Source organism: Monomorium pharaonis, chromosome 7 (assembly GCF_013373865.1).
Source record: "Monomorium pharaonis isolate MP-MQ-018 chromosome 7, ASM1337386v2, whole genome shotgun sequence".
Lineage (NCBI taxonomy): Eukaryota > Metazoa > Arthropoda > Insecta > Hymenoptera > Formicidae > Monomorium > Monomorium pharaonis.
The window spans coordinates 11,571,406-11,587,644 of NC_050473.1; the positions used below are offsets into that span (position 1 = coordinate 11,571,406).

The 16,239-nt window shown below is 36.9% G+C and overlaps 4 protein-coding genes across 8 annotated transcripts in view; 2 read left to right on the forward strand and 2 right to left on the reverse strand.

Moving 5' to 3' along the window:
• The first annotated feature begins 252 nt into the window (after nucleotides 1-252).
• Nucleotides 253-3,321, forward strand: LOC105829564 (E3 ubiquitin-protein ligase RMND5A). Of its 2 annotated transcripts, none has more exons than XM_012668530.3 (7): nucleotides 253-549; nucleotides 1,172-1,455; nucleotides 1,655-1,792; nucleotides 1,863-2,161; nucleotides 2,238-2,340; nucleotides 2,427-2,581; nucleotides 2,654-3,321. In XM_012668530.3, the coding sequence occupies exons 1-7, from the start codon at nucleotides 414-416 to the stop codon at nucleotides 2,733-2,735; spliced, it is 1,197 nt and encodes a 398-aa protein (XP_012523984.1). In that variant the 5' UTR covers nucleotides 253-413; the 3' UTR covers nucleotides 2,736-3,321. The 2 variants fall into 2 exon arrangements, with proteins under 2 accessions (XP_012523984.1, XP_012523985.1); XM_012668531.3 differs by having other exon boundaries at nucleotides 2,672-3,321.
• Nucleotides 3,322-3,380: 59 nt separating this feature from the next.
• On the forward strand, nucleotides 3,381-4,994 carry LOC105829566. The gene is made up of 4 exons (XM_012668537.3): nucleotides 3,381-3,643; nucleotides 3,763-4,124; nucleotides 4,227-4,359; nucleotides 4,853-4,994. Exons 1-4 carry the CDS (start codon nucleotides 3,628-3,630, stop codon nucleotides 4,888-4,890), a joined length of 549 nt encoding a protein of 182 aa, XP_012523991.3. The 5' UTR covers nucleotides 3,381-3,627; the 3' UTR covers nucleotides 4,891-4,994.
• LOC105829561 lies at nucleotides 4,890-7,109 on the reverse strand. Its single transcript, XM_012668527.3, has 3 exons — nucleotides 6,811-7,109; nucleotides 6,080-6,294; nucleotides 4,890-5,784 (listed from the first exon to the last, which is right to left on the reverse strand). The coding sequence occupies exons 1-3, from the start codon at nucleotides 7,107-7,109 to the stop codon at nucleotides 5,336-5,338; spliced, it is 963 nt and encodes a 320-aa protein (XP_012523981.1). The 3' UTR covers nucleotides 4,890-5,335.
• Nucleotides 7,110-7,829: 720 nt separating this feature from the next.
• LOC105829565 (M-phase inducer phosphatase) overlaps nucleotides 7,830-16,239 on the reverse strand; it is a 43,557-nt gene continuing 35,147 nt past the window's right edge. For 2 of the 4 annotated variants that reach the window (XM_012668532.3, XM_012668533.3), the window contains exons 4-5: nucleotides 11,379-11,553; nucleotides 7,830-10,306 (exon numbers count right to left, since the gene is read on the reverse strand). In XM_012668532.3, the coding sequence (XP_012523986.2) occupies nucleotides 8,753-10,306; nucleotides 11,379-11,553 (1,729 nt within the window). In that variant the 3' untranslated portion in view covers nucleotides 7,830-8,752. Of the gene's footprint in view, nucleotides 10,307-11,378; nucleotides 11,554-12,740; nucleotides 14,838-16,239 lie in introns of those variants that run through there. The other 2 variants (XM_012668536.3, XM_012668535.3) reach the window with 2 other exon arrangements.

Below are 16,239 nucleotides of genomic sequence, written 5' to 3' on the forward strand. Positions count from 1 at the left end.
TATGGTACCTGATACGCGTATCAAATGCACGATGTAAACTAAGCCAATGGCCTAGTTTACATCGTGCATTTGATACGCGTATCAAGTAGTGAATTTAAGCTGATCAGCCAATGATTAAACACATTCACTAGTTATTTACTATTTGATACGCGTATCAAATGCACGATGTAAACTAGGCCAATGTAGAACGGCTTTACATCCACGTTTGGCGCTGATGCTAGTCAAATATTGGTCGCATGAAAAAAGCCACGGTGGCCGCTCTCAGGTTCCTCTCTGGTCAAAGTGACAGTAGCCTAACCTAATCTAACCATATTCTAAGATATTGGTTTTGTTCGTGTTTGTTGGCGTTCGTCGCGGTTGTGGTGGGTTGCGGATGATTTGATGTCAATCGTGTAAAGTAATAGAAAATAATAATGGAAGCGTGTAACGCCGTTGAGCGCGAGGTAGATAAAGTTCTGTCGAAGTTCGGTGCGATAAATGAACATGCGGAAACAGTGTTACGCGACCTGATAAATCACATTCAGTCGCTGAAAAAAGATCTGGAAGAAGGTAAACGAGGCCGAGGTCATTGATATTCCTACATCCGGAGGTCCTTGATCTCCATAGTTTTTAGCCAAATCATGCTATTCGAAGAGCTTACTTTTGCGTTCTCGATTCTTAATGAATCAAATTGACTTTCTAATGGAGGAATTTTAATCATATGGACTGCGACGCAACGGTTTGATCTCCTAGAATCAGTTAACCTCTACACAACCTCTGCATATTGTATACTTACAACTTAGTTTTGCTTGTTTACGCAAATCTGTAGAACAATAATTTTTAGTTAAATATAAATTACGTCTTTTATCTTACATTTCTTCAACATTAAAGTATTATCCAATCATGGACTACTTTCTACTAATCACAAACTATCCTCATTGGGAATAAAATTAGACATACAACTTTTATTAAAGCCAATAATTAATTTCTAAAATATATATTTATGTGTATAATAATAAAAAATTATATTAAAGAGAAAGGAATGTATTTTTTATAAATTGTATGATTTGTTTATAAAATTTGTAATATATGTAAATTTACTATTTATAATTGTACATTATTTTTTATATGTAGAATTTTTTTATATAAAATCAACTTTGATTACAAAGCAGTTTATTACATTTTTATTTAGCGCCACCTAATCAGGAACTAACGGCTGGCCAAGTACAAATGTTAAAGCAAGCAATGACAAAAGTACGCGATACTGTACAAAGATTAGCAACAGATCACCGTGATTTGCACAGTACAGTATCCAAAGTGGGCAAGGCAATAGATAGAAATTTTATTGCTGATTTTGCTAGTACCAGCAGAGAAGATGTGTTTTCTGGGCCTGAGAAATCTCATCTCTTGAATCAAATAATCTGTCAACACTTTTACCGTCAAGGAATGTTAGATATTGCCGATGAATTAGCAGTAGTAAGTTTCTTTTATCAAAACTATTTTACATAATGCAAAATTATTACATATATCCACATATTATTCACAAGTTGTAATATAATAAACATGTTAATCTTTTTGCATATTTTTGCTATTACAATGTTTATCAAATTCATATTTGGTGTACTTCTCAAGTAAATGTAATTGCATATAATACTGTAATTGATAATATTTACAGGAGGCTGGTATCAAAACCGATGAAGGCAGAAAGGAGCCATTTACAGAATTAAACTATATATTAGATTGTCTAAAACAGAGAAATCTCGAACCAGCATTAGAATGGGCTAAGAAACACAGAGAAGCACTTTTAGCACAGGTAATTTCTGACTCGCAAATGTAGTTTTATTTCGATGTGTGTAACACTTATCAATTTCATTTTTTTCCAGAATTCTTCTCTTGAATTTAAACTACACAGATTACATTTTATAAGATTAGTTCAGCAAGGTCCTAGTAAGCAAAGAGAAGCTATACTATACGCCAGGCAAAACTTTAAGCAGTTTGTCGGGCGTTACGAGAAAGAAGTGCAATCTCTGATGGGAACGTTCCTTTACTTACCGAACGGGATTCAATCGTCTCCCTATAGTCATTTATTAGATCCAACTTTATGGCTCGAAATACATGATGTTTTCACTAAAGAAGCGTGTACATTATTAGGGTTAAGTGTGGATAGTCCGTTATCTGTTTGGTACGTATATTTTATTCATTCATAATGAAGAAAAAGAATTTAGCAGACTACAATATCGCGATTTGTTCGATTGCAGTATCAATGCGGGATGCACTGCGTTACCCGCGCTATTAAACATCAAACAAGTCATGCAGCAGAGGCAAGTTACCGGTATCTGGAGCGGTAAAGATGAATTGCCCGTATGTATAAGAGATATGTTTATATAATTATTTAATTTTGTATGTAGATATTAGAATTCAAAATTCCTTTTCATCCCTTTCTACAGATCGAAATAGATTTGGGAAAGCAGAGCCGTTACCACTCAGTTTTTGCCTGTCCCATACTCAGGCAACAGAGTACAGAGAATAATCCGCCGATGAAATTGGTTTGCGGCCACGTCATCTCCCGAGATGCGCTGAATAAGCTTGCCAATGGGAATAAGTAGGTGTTACATATGTGACAAGACTGTAATACATTGATGCTTTCTAAGTGCTGATTTAAACTTTTTAAAAGAAATCAATTTATCTCCAGGTTGAAATGCCCGTACTGTCCGGCGGAACAAAATCCCGAAGATGCGAGACTTATTTACTTTTAGACTGTGATATACTCTACCTACATATAGTAATATATACATATATATACATTAATATGTGTGTGAGTGTATAAGGACTGTATACACATGTAAGAAAGTTAGTTTTGCAGTTTCTTTGTAACGGATTATATCGAATATAAACGAACAATACAAATTACAATAATCAGAGAGTTGTAAAATCCATATTTTACATTTGTCAAGCATCTCTATTACGGAAACACTTATGTTATAATTGACCATCCATCTTTTTTTCAAATGCAGACATAAATCCGTTAATTGCATCGATTTTGCATTCAGTTTTTTAAAAAAGAAAACTAGTTTTCAGCTATCGAAAGGATAACGGAGAAACTGTGATAGTTTTAATATTCGTGGGGTAATTGTAATTACGTAGTAATATAATGTTGGTAGACAATTTGTATATATTACTCTAATGTATAAGTGACTTCAGCTTTGTACGCGAGTGACGACTTGAGAGCCGTGAATGTCTAATAACGCCTAACAAATTTATTACAAGGATCACAAACTTGTCCATTTCTTATTTCAATGTATGTACTGGCTTAACTATAGTTAAATAAAATCATTTTGTAAATATGTGTTTTTACATCTATTTTTCACATCAATATTTATCACATTCAATAATTCTGACAAAAATGTAAAATGAAAAAAATATTAACTAAAATTAAGAAAAATTTTTTTAATCGATTGCTATTGGTGGAAGACTCATGTATTCTATGTATATGAACGATATCGATCAAACAAGAATAAGACAACGCGCATACAGTGATTGTAACCAATTATTCATTCCAAAATTAATAGAATTAGTTCATTGAATGTAAAATCGCACAAAAAATTTGCGTATAATTGCCGTACAATTTTTTTAAATATATAGTATAATATGAAGAATTCCACTGGTGAGTTAATTATACATTTTCGCAAAAAATTTCTTGATTTAACAAATACAAAATAATTAAAACAAAAATATGTATAAAAAAAATAATCATATTAAATAAATTCGTCGTTTTTCTTTGAGTCAAATCTGGATCGTCGATTCTGCCGCCTATACGATCTACCGAACACCGAACCTTTAATAAAAAAAACGATCTCGTTAAAGCATTGCCTAGTATGATTGACAATTTATCGATTGATGAAAATGCAAAGCAAAACATCACCAGTAAATTAAATCAGAACTCTACAGCTCGAAAAGAAATCAAGGAACGTGATTTCAAGTTGACAGCTTCTTTATACGATATCGATGGAATGTCATTCGAGGAACTGCAAACCTCTTTATGTAGAATTACGGAAAATCCACGAGAACCGTTTTCATTTTTAGCGAATATCTCGGATAAATTTGTGAGTGATGACAAATTGTCAACAAAGCCTACGGAAATAGATGTGAGTGTAAAAGAATAATTTAAAATCGTGAAACACAAATAAACCTAAGGTGTTATTATGAGCATATTTGTTAAGTGACTTAATTTGAAATTATTTATCTAGATGCAATTGGCTGCTGTAGCAAAGCGAATCGAATCGAGTAAAATTTTATTGGAAGAAGCTAAAACTCGCATCGAAAATATGTATCTTCAAGTTAAACAAAATGATATTTGTCGAGCATGGAAAGAGCACGATGGTATATCGATTTATTAATAACTGATAAATTAACACAACAGTAATCCATTAAAACAAATTATAAAAGTTATTCGACCTTACTGGCTATTTTTATTGCTAAAATAAACACTACGTTTCGACCCTTAATTTGGATCCTTTTCAAGCGTGTCGATTACAAAACTTAATATGACATCCCGCAATTTGTGATGTGTGCCCAGATACGTCATCTAGAAATAACATATCACAATACCGGTTACGGTTATTAGATTACAACAAGCATTAATTCACAATAACTAATCACTTACAAATTGTTTCTCGTGTGTCAAACAACATATGTTAAAATTAAGGGTCGAAACGTAGCGTTTATTTTATCAATAAAAATAGCCAGTAAGGTCGAATAACTTTTATAATTTGTTTTAATTTATTCACTGGCGAAGAGAACGACCGTTAACTATTTGTAATCCATTAAATTCGTTTGTATAATTTGTATAATTCAAATATTTCAATTTTTATAGTTTGCGATGATAAAGTCAAGGAAGAACAGCTCTCTTAATTGTTTTAATCTTGTAATTCGTAAAGAATATAAAATTTTCAAATAAAATCAAAGAACCAATTTTTTCTATAATGTGTCGTGACACAAAATTTGACTATGTTATTTGTTAATTGTTCAGATAAATATAATAATATTCTCAAATAGAAATTGTAAAATATAAAATTCAGACTAAAAACGCTTGGTATTTATATGTGTGTATGACGTACATGTCTTAAATACATGCGGTTAACAAAAATTGAGTTTAAGTGGCTTTAATTGTTGCCAGAGCAGTCGAAACTACCGTGCTATCTATAATGTCATCACAGTTTGTTCAGGTACAAGAAGAAAAAACGTTGATCTTATTTTCTTACGAAGAGTATAGAAATAAAAAAGCTGCGCAGTGTATAATTACATAATAATATTAACAATAAAAATAATTAATCGAGATAGAGAGCAGGATAAGCTTCTATATCGCTTCTTCCCGTTTGAAACGGGCGGACAAAATTTCCGGGACCATATTGACCTCATCGTCAATCTTCCTGTATATGCACCAGTCATTGCTCAGACTTGTTTCGACAATTTTAAATGATTCCGTGGATTCGGGTTTATCGTCGCAACTGTGTTGTTGCGAATCGCCGTGATTGTTCTCATCGACGGACCACTGCGACGTGATCTCCTTGAAGGCCTCTAGATAATTCGCATTTTGTCGTATGTTCTCCAATTCCTCGTCGCAGAGGCGTTCGACTTCCGACAGCTTCTGCTTGTAGGCATCGGCGAGCACGTGTCTGTATGAATTGTAACGTTGCTCAGCTTGCTCGAGGGAATGTCGATCGTGGTATTTGGCAAGATTTTTCTCGTACTCGAGTATCGTGAGTTCCAGGATACTCCGTTCCGATGTAATGTCGACGATATTATCTGCAAATTCGTAGAATAACATAAATTATTCTGAATAGGTGGAGATTAAACCGAATATGGATAGGGAAATATATACAAAAGAAAGAAACGTAGATACAGATCAAAATATAATAATGTTAAAATCAATCCATCATTTTCAAGATTTTTTTAAGGAACTAGAGTTAAGATTCGTTCAAAGATTCATAACTTTCCGAAACAAATTTCTATCAGTTCCTTCTTAATTCACTTCTTTTTACAAAAACTTTTATGAAATGAAAGAATTACTTATTAAATTCTGATGATCGCTAATCATTACTTAAATCATTCGAGAGCGGTGATTCAATGGCATAAGCCGCAGCTGCGGCTCGTGCGGCCGCGGTTGCCTCTTCAAATGCAAGAGCGTCGCTTTTCTCGCGTAAAAGCCGAAATTCCTCTTTCTCCTTTCTCCAGAGAGTCGTCTCTTCGTTCAGGTTCTTCCGAAGGTTTGTCATCTCCGACCAGAGCTTCTGAACGCGCTCGTGGAGAATTGATCTAAAGAAATTCTCTACTTGACAAATATAATATTACCTTTGTTAAAAAAGCATTAAAATCACGAAGAAACCTCAACATTTTTAATATATTTTCGTAATATATTAATTATCATAATTTTATAATTTTTTAAATCATAAAAATTAATTAATTTAATCATTTATTTCGAATAAATATTCGAATATTTCGAAAAATATTCTTTAGTTTTTATAAATTTAATTAATATAATTCCTTAATAATTAATTCTGGATAAAAATTTAATTAATATAAATTCATAACAATTCTGGATAAAAATTTTGAAATAAAATTATTCTTATATTACAATCAATATTAATTTTTAATTAACGCAATTTTGTTTTTTTTTTAATATATTATAAGTATAATTCATAAAAATTTTCTTATTATTTCTATTATAAAATATCCAAATAAAAATCACCTCCATAATTATTGTTAAAAGAGAAAGGATATAAATTCGAGAATCTTTCAAAATTTGTAAATATGATAGCAAGACTACAATACGCAAATTCTTTTTCGCAGTCAGATGATTCTGGAGCGGTTGCAAGTGGAAGTTGAGTCTCCGTTTGCTCAACATCACTCAATGCCAATTCTTCAGATGCGTCATCCTCGTCCGAAGTCTCAATGTAAATCCCAGGTACATCCCCGAAATTGATCACGTCTTGCGTGCTTTCTTCATTCCGTGTGTCATCGCGTTTTTCCGAGTGACATTTGTAAATTTTGCAGTTTTGAGACTCCAAATCTCGAGGCGTGTCACTTAGAACGACAGATGCTACTTCCGAAGGGACACGCTTGTCGTCCATCGCGTTTTGTTTTTCTTTTTTTTTAAGTCAAACAAATATAAAAGTCACAAGGAATATCACTGACAGATAGAACAATTTTACGTTTATTGATCTTAAGAAACCGATCTCAGAAATAAATTACACGCGCTTTTATTTTGTTTTCGAGAAATGTGTGTGTGTGTGTGTATGGGCGATCGCAGCGGCAACGTTTCCAATTTATAGCAAAGCGACAATATTAAAGCAACAATATTAAATTTATTAAATTTGAACAGATTATCTGTAACGAGATTAGGCGTCGTAGTTATCCTTCTAATATATCACACGTAATATAATAATAAAATGCCTAAATGAATGTTAAAAACGATGGAAGGATATACATATAGAAGGGATGTAAAATATTTGTTAAGAGAGAAACAAGTGGAGACAAATGAAAAATTTGTATTTGCATTGCGTGGCGTAAATATTTATCTATGTAACGTAAAAATAATTTTTACAATGTAACAACAAAAAATTTGCACTTTTAATAGTATTTGTATCACGTGGCTCGATAGAAAAATTTGACTTGAGTTCATGTTAATTCATGTTAGCGATTAATCCTCAAGTACTTGCACGGCAAAAAATGTTCTCTGCCTTTGATCTCTTGAAGAGAAGTTTAAAAAAAAAAAAGATTTTGGTTTAGATTTCCAAATCCAGACAAAATTAAAATCCTCTCATCAAAACGCGAGACTAGCTCTTCCATTCTTTTTTTTTTTTTTTTTTTTTTTGAAAAAAATATAATCGAAAAAAACGTCAAGTCATATTTGTCCGACGCGAATACTCAAGGATTAGCCTCTCGTGTTTATATTAATAATACATTTTTCATCAAATTGCAACAACCAATTAGTAACACTTTATGTAATTTTCAGAATAGACCGTAAGTATTTAAAAAATCTTGGCAAATTAATATTAACAGAAAGAGACAGAGATCGACGTGATTAAGTCGTTGAAGTTCGTATCGTCCTATATACACAATGAGATGCCGTCCGAAGTGTTATAAAATAAACATTAAAAAAGAAATTTGCAACGTTAATGGTCTTATGCCCTGCTATACTTCGGATCGGCACACAGATGTATTGCATTGTTTGATTATAGAATATTCTTAATTATAAAGTGACGTATGACAAATGATCCTGCCCGATATAATATAATTTTTATGTACAAATTTTGACTTCGGGATGTGTATGAAAAATCGCAACGATATCATCATAGCCTAAATCGTCATTATCGAAAATAAAAAATCTATAAATCCTAATCGATCTTGGTGTCCGTTAACTAAACTATTAATTTCAATGCCTAAGATTGAGATCGATTAGAATCTATACATGGTCGAATGACATTTACATCTATTTTTTTAGACATCTACATCTTATGTAAGACATCGTAGAAAATTCCTCGAGTCAGTCACATTGTGTAGCGCAAAGAGTAACTAAAAATACAAAAAATAATAATGAATGAGTAGTCTCTTTTACGCCGCTTGCACTTTAACAACACGCATGGCGCGCGCATATTTTACATCCCGACTGTCTCTGAGGACGTTCAACGTCTAACGATTCACGACTAGTATGTCGGGAATGAATTGAGCCTTAAATTAGATTAAATTCAAATAAAGAGAGACAAGTGTCCGTTTAAAAGGCAAAACGCTCAAGGTTTGTTCGTACTGTCTGGCCAATCCCTTTGGTCTTTTCCGCCTGCCAGCTCTTGCACTTGCTGCGAAAGAATCGACATTCCGCCTCGTGATTAGGATGCTTCATCGGCTTATAATCTTGCGGTGAGCAGAATTCCTTCTGCTCGCTGTAAAACTTTTCGTAACCTCCAAGCAGAAGATAAGTCTCCGGATAGTATAACGCCGGGTAGTGCTCCTTGTTACACTCGCGGTCCAATCTACGCAGATTCCTTGAGATATTTGGTGCGCGCTCCCACGAGAACTCGCAATGAAAAACGAGGATGTTACGTTTGTCAGTATCGAGCTGGATCTTGGGGGTAGTATTGCCCAGATGATTGAGCATGACTTTCTGGATGAGATCCATGTTATAGATGTTCATCGCTCCATCGATGTGACCCGCCTCATACTCGTATGGATATCGGCAGTCAACGATCGAGTAGGAGTCAACACGGTCGGCAAATTCGCCGCGTAAGAGCGCCGCCAGGGTGTCGGACGTGATGGTCTTCAGATCCGGATGAATGCCGCTGGTCAACGGCAGGATGCACGGTTTACTAAAGTCGCCAATGAGATCGGTGTCCGTAATGCTGCGGTGAATCGCCCACTTGATGTTCGTGTGTGTCTCGGCTGTCTCGGATAGACTTCTCTGCAGGGCAATTTGCGGACTCGAGCGTCTCGCCAAAACGGGTGTTGTGTTCAGGTGCAAGCCTGGGGACTTGCGTGATCTTTTAGACGCCTCGTCCTCCAGTAAATCCTCCGACGGCCGTTTGGAAGATCTGACGGATTGCGGTGAGATCTCCATTTGTAGTCTGTAATAGGGCGCCGAGGCCTCATCGTAGCTATATGTTCTCGTTATCGTTCTCTTTGGGCAGGCCGTCGGTGAGCGAAACAAACAAGTGCGGATCTTTGACAACGGCATCTTCTCTAACGGTCCAGGTGATTCCTTTATCCACTGGCACATCGTCGATGACGGCGTTCTCGTTGTTGACGGCGACCGTTTCGTCACTGGAGGCGATTTCATTAGCGACGGTGACCTCGCCAGTGGTGGCGACATCGTATGAATATTCCGCTTGTATATGCCGCTCTGTACGGACAACCACTTTTTAACTTTGGACGATAAATTCCGCGAGAAATCGGGGGTCGTCGAGACGTCGTAGTCCGTCGATCCTTCGGACGTTACTATGTCGCCAGACAGTAGCTTCGAAATGCCACTCGGTAGCTGCATTTCCTCCTCGTCCATGGTCTCCATGTCGTTAAGCTCGCTTACGATCCCATCATCCATGCTCTCGTATCCAGATGACAAGCTACGCAACAGAGTTGAGCTTGTAGCCTTTAGACCGCGGAAATGCGGTGGAGAATATGTATATGAACACGTTGGACGTTTCATCTTGCATTCGGCAGAATTTCTGTAGAATTCGCGTCGCTTCTGCTTCTCGCTGATGGGACTCGCCGGATGGCCGCTGTCCTGACTGTTCTCTTCAAAATCCTCCAAAGGTTGTCGTACTTTCTTGCAGCGCTGCTGAAAAGATACAATACAGATAAGATAACACAATCACAATTAAAAAAAAAAAAAACTGTGAAAAGAGCACTTACAATATAATAATTATTCCACAGTTTAAAGAACTCCTTAACATTTTATCAGACAATCCTACGTATAATAATTAAATTAAAGCCAAATCGGTGACTCGCGTATTCCTTAAACGAAACGGAAATCTGTTTCCGGTGATTTTTATCGATTATAAAAGAAGACCGGAAAAAGGAAAGCATGTCGTGCGATTTACAGATGCGATCGTCGAAGAAAAGCAATAGAGGGCGGAAAGAAAAGAGGACGCGGCAGGTAGCCGCCAATCGAATTGACAGCGGTCACAGCCGGGCGCGCAAGGTGTCGCGTGTATTACGAAAAAAATCAGAGGTCGATGTATGGAATAACGGGAAGGCAGACAATTCTCTTCTTCTTTCTTTTCCGTAAACAACAAACTGGCTACCTATCGGCGTGAATCGTCGTCGTTAAAATCAATGTGCCCGATGATAAGCGACAGCTGCGCATATGCGCGTATTCGGCACGCGAGCCGGATTTGTCGTTCGACCTTAATCGCGGAAACGATGATATCTATTTCCGGAATGCATGTAAAACAACCGGAATTTGTATTGAATATGTATGGAAAGCGTAAAAATCTTGTCCGATCTCGCGGTGGTGGACACCCGTAATAGCTGTGTTCATTCTGCCGTTTTATCATTTATGGAGAGAATTCTCTAGTAAAATTTATCCTGATTATGGAAGTGATAAGACAAATGAATTGAATTTCAAAGAATTTTATGCTATTTTCTCCCGTTTATCTACTATAAATATTTTATATTTTAACATGGTAAAATATGAAGTATTTTAAACAGTCTAATTTTTATTATCTTAAATATTTAAATAATAATACAAATAGTGATAAATATAAATAATATGTAGTATAACAGTTTTATATGTATAAGGGTCGAGAAATTTGCAACGTTTTATGAGAATTCATGTCTGATAAAATATATGGATATCCTGTTACTGGAGAATAAACGTTCCTACAAAGATTGAGACATATTGTTCTTACTCTTTGTGGGGTACAGCTGTATTGTAAATTGCTGGAGGTGACGCTGTTCTCTTTGTCACAGTCATTTTTTCCATGAGTGGAACTTTGCCATCCACGGGTGCTCAATGTCTTTACGTAGTCCGCATAATTATGTTCCATGTCTTGAAGAATCTTCTTGTCCCTTGCCCATGTATCACTGCAAATATATGAACGGAATCGATAAAGTTCTCTGTAAAATCGTATTTGTAATAAAATTAAAGGTTGACATTTAAAGTTTGATGTATATATGTGGAATTATGTGTCGGAGGCGAATTTCTATTCAATCAAAGATTTAAATTTAAGATTTCAGACAGAAAAAAATTGACCAATTGGACTTAAGATCAATTTGGCCAACTGACTAATGCGATTGGTCAATTCTCTTTCTGTCCAAAATCTCAGATTTTTATCATTGTAGATAAGACTTTTATCATTGTAGATAAGACTTACTATTTTTTAAATGGCAAAATTTAACTTTTTTTTAGAAAATTCTATAGCTTTGTAGGCGATAAGCTAAAAAATCTAAAAACAAAATATTTCTTCTACAAAAGATAAAATATAATAGAACACATATATGTATCTGCACCATAAGTGATGCAGATGAGTTAGCCTACTCTTGTCAACCTTTAACCGAGCACGTGATTTAATTTAAGATCTGTATCTTAAGAAATCCTAACGGCATCATCTTTATTTTTTTTACTGTTATAGTCGCAAATCATACACAATCACAAGAGAAATCTCCGGATTAAAAAATTAAATTCTGCATGAAAATTTGAGTAAGTAGACAATTCTTCTTTCGAAAATTGCATGAAAACAATTCCAACTGCAAAAAATATAGAGGCGTAAAGCCAATTAGGTAAATTGATAGGCGCGAAAAAGAGAACAGTGGAGCATTGTAGAATAATGATGTCACTCGTGTCACTCGTGTTAGATGTAAGAAGAATTTGATTCAATTTAATTCAATTTGGCACAAAAAATTTCTGATTAACACATTTCTAATTGTTATCTTTGCTATTTTTAAGATCTCTTTAATAAGCACTAACTAATGAAGGACACTTTCATATATGTATTAAAGGCTCATTTTCACAATTTGATATCGAATGCACGATTCATTGATATTTCACTTGTTGTATAAAAACTTTTCGTGAAGTCTGAACTCTTCTTGGCAATCGAGGAAAGGAAATTCTTGGGAGTCCCCAAAAACCCATTATCCTAACCCAATCAACACAAAATTTATCAACAAATATGAAAAAGTAGCGCGAAATAACGTAGTTGAAAACTCAATCTAAATACGTTTCACAAAGTGCACTACACTGTTTAAAATTGACTTGACTGCACTGTGCGTACCTTACGTAGTTTATTTTTTTCAAAATCGTAAAGTTCCTGCCAGACATATCCAGAAAACCGGTATTTTCAGAATAATCCATGCCCGACTGTATTTCTTTTTTTTTTTCACAAAACGAAAATCAACATCCGACCGACAAGAAGTGTCCCAGACCACTCGAACGCGGGACAGTATTCGAACTGTACGCCACAGTGCACGGCACACGTGTTTTATATGCTGTATAGTGGGGCGCGGGGCGAAAGTGGGGACAGATAGCGGCCAATCGGTGAAAGGCCCTTCGGCCCTAACTCCTAAGGGCTCGCCGTCGTCGGTGGGGAACGCGGCAATTTCTTATGCGAGGGCGACCGGCCGCTGTGGGGGGGCCCGCGCTCGCGTATATGCATCGTTAAATTCCATGCGCAAGTGCACATATGTATGTGCACGTCGTCCACACACGTGTAATACGTTGAATTCGATCGCTCGTCTGATCGCTCGCCCTCATTCTCCCCCGATCACTCTCGCACAGCTCCTTTTTTCCCGTGCGAAAGGGCGCCGACTCTCGACATCGAGTTCATTGGCTACCGCGCTTTTAACCCGAAATTCTGTCGTGGCCGTTGTTGTTTCTATAATTACGGTCTCTCTTTAATAAGACCATGACCGGTCTCTAACTTCAAAACCATTATAATACAAAAATTAATAGATCTACGTATATATGTACTATTGAATTAATACTATGACGTTTTTACAAATAACAAATCTGTTGAACCGACTGTCTCAACTTCCGTTTCAGGAAATCTTAGCTTGATATGTACATATGTTTTCCAAAGCATTCGTTTTTAATCCTTTCGGAGATGCATTGTTTTGAATGGTTTTGGATATCCAGCACTCTTCGTAAATATACTTTTCTCAAAAAGGTGTCGGACAATAAATGTGATCTTTTATTTAAAACATGTAGTAGAAAGTCTTTTGGCTATTTAGTCTGTTGCCAAAATTTTCCACGTTTAATGCTTTTCTAAACAAATTATGCCGGTCACGCTCTTGCTGAACGGACTATGTGTGTGTTGTGCGGGTATCCGTCCATCCCTAATTCTCGTGACACAGTCGTGTGTAGGTAGAACGGAGTCAAAAAGTGCATTATTTCGCAATTTTTGCAATTAACATTAAATTAAGAAATAAAAATCGTCAAATAAACACGTATCCGTTATCATAAGTGTCCTAAACAGTGGCGCATGAATAAGAAGTTGCCTAACGACATTAGATCTCTTATTTGAAGATCTCTAGTACAAAGCCCACCTCCCGTGCGCTTAGCAACAACGATCAGTAGGCAATATATCTTACCACGTGCTTGCATTCGGTAGCCCGGACGAATTCGGCAATCTTCAGTATAACTGTTGCAAAAATTGCAAAATAGTACAGAACTCAGTTTAGTCCGTTTTATCTGCTTACTAGCGTTATCATGATAATTATCAGATAATCTACGAAATTTCATTAATTATTCCAATATTTCGGATATGTTGAAAAGATATGCCCATCTTTAAGATTAACATATGTTAATCTTAATAGAACATGCGTTATGCAAACTGTAAGACTTACTGTGAAATAGATAATGAAATACACATTGAAAAGAACGCTTTGATTCCAAATATTTGTAAAAAAGAAATAAAATTTTTTTAATTTCCCGAGACCCCCCTCCTCCCGTGACCGCCTCTCTAACCTCGGAAGGTCGAGAGGCGGTCTAAATGTACACTTTTTCTTCACATTATCATATGGTACACCTAAAGCTGTTTCACGAAAAGAAACTTTCCACTAATGTAAATCGATTTTTTTTCCGATGGAAAAGGGAACTTTAACATTTCAAAATTCAGGTCGAAATCTACAAAAACTTAATGCCTCACGTAGTTTTCTTCACAAAATGAACACTCTTACCTTCGAGGAACAGGTATATAAATTACCGCATACTAACGACGAGAATTCATACGCTTGAACGTACTTACATAATTTTGCTGATAAAACTTTTCAGTTTATATAAAATTGGATTCAGCTCTTTTTTCACACTGTAGCTAAATGTATGCTCACAAAATTTTTGGAATTTGAATCGTCTGTGTATTTTCATTACAAATATTCAGGAATAATAAATGTAAATCGATAAGAGTGCGACGTTCTCTGTACGTGTAACCGTGAATTTCGAAAGATATGCGAAAGACGCAAACGTCGATCGTTAATACTCTCCCTCATTTCCCGCAGTCGATCGGCGTCACGGCGAATCCAACGTACTTATTGACTTATATCCTTGCGACTGGATCAGCTGTCGTTTGACTTTATCGCACCCCTACGTGAATTCCTTTGAGGTACCACGAGGGGTGGTTTCTTCGCACATACGATTGTTCCACGCGCTAGAGAAAGAGAGCGGAGAAAGACGTATACTCCTACTCCTGCAGTGGCACACGAGGAAAGAGGCGAGACACCCCCCGCCGTAGCCCTGCGGATGGACATACGCGCGACCGGTAAGGCAACGACACACGTCGAACACCATGCGCAAGAGATTCGCCAAAAAGCAAGGAGACCGTACATGCGACGTGGTGCACGTCGGTGGAGTCGACGGCCGCATGGGGGTAACTCAGCTGCTATCCGTCGGTGAAACCAGCGAATCGGGGGTCGCAGACCCCCTTACGGACAGCTGCCAGATCATGCACCTTCGACGTTCCGCTCCCTACCAGTTATCGTTACCCTTCGTGCAATTTATTGCATGGCGCACATGGAGCAACAGCTTTTTTAGCGATCGTTTCGTCGCGCCTCGATATCGACATATCGCGCGACAGAGACCCCCGCTGATGATCTTCTCTCATTTTAATCGCGTGTTCGCGTGACGAAATTGTCCGTCGGATCCATTCACTCTTGGAGTCCCTTGACGTCCCTATATAGCCTTCGCTTTATAATCTGAATTATCTAATCATATCTTTCTCTTAAAGAATCTTGTCAAAGTGCATAAATACATCACGCATATACAAGAATAAGCTCCATTTCATTTTTCACGCTTCGTAACCCCATTTCCCTTTTCGCTACTAATAAAAGGCTCGCGTTGAGCTGGTGAGAAGGTACATTAGCGCGAAACATACATCTTCCGTAATTCTGTCAACGCGTTCTTATCAATCGATCGACATTTCATTCCAGACTATTGACCTCTGCAACTCGTTTGTCGGGGAGGAATGCGCCCGGGGGAGGTGATGCATCTCCTATTTCATACGGAGACATTTGTGACACGCTCACGCGGACGTGTGCGTGCGAATACATGCGGGATGATGATGACGGCAGGATGGCGAAGTACCGGCCAATATCGACAAATACTGGTCGCGAGGCAAGGCGGGGTAGGACGAGGTGGCGACGGCGGCAAATGCTGCCCATCGACTTTGATTTTTCTGTGAGAAAGAGTGCAGATGTGGCCATATCCATTGTGAGGGTTGGCGCGTGCCAAGGGTGTCGACGGTGTACCGCACGAGACACGCGGTCTCTCTCGCACTCCCT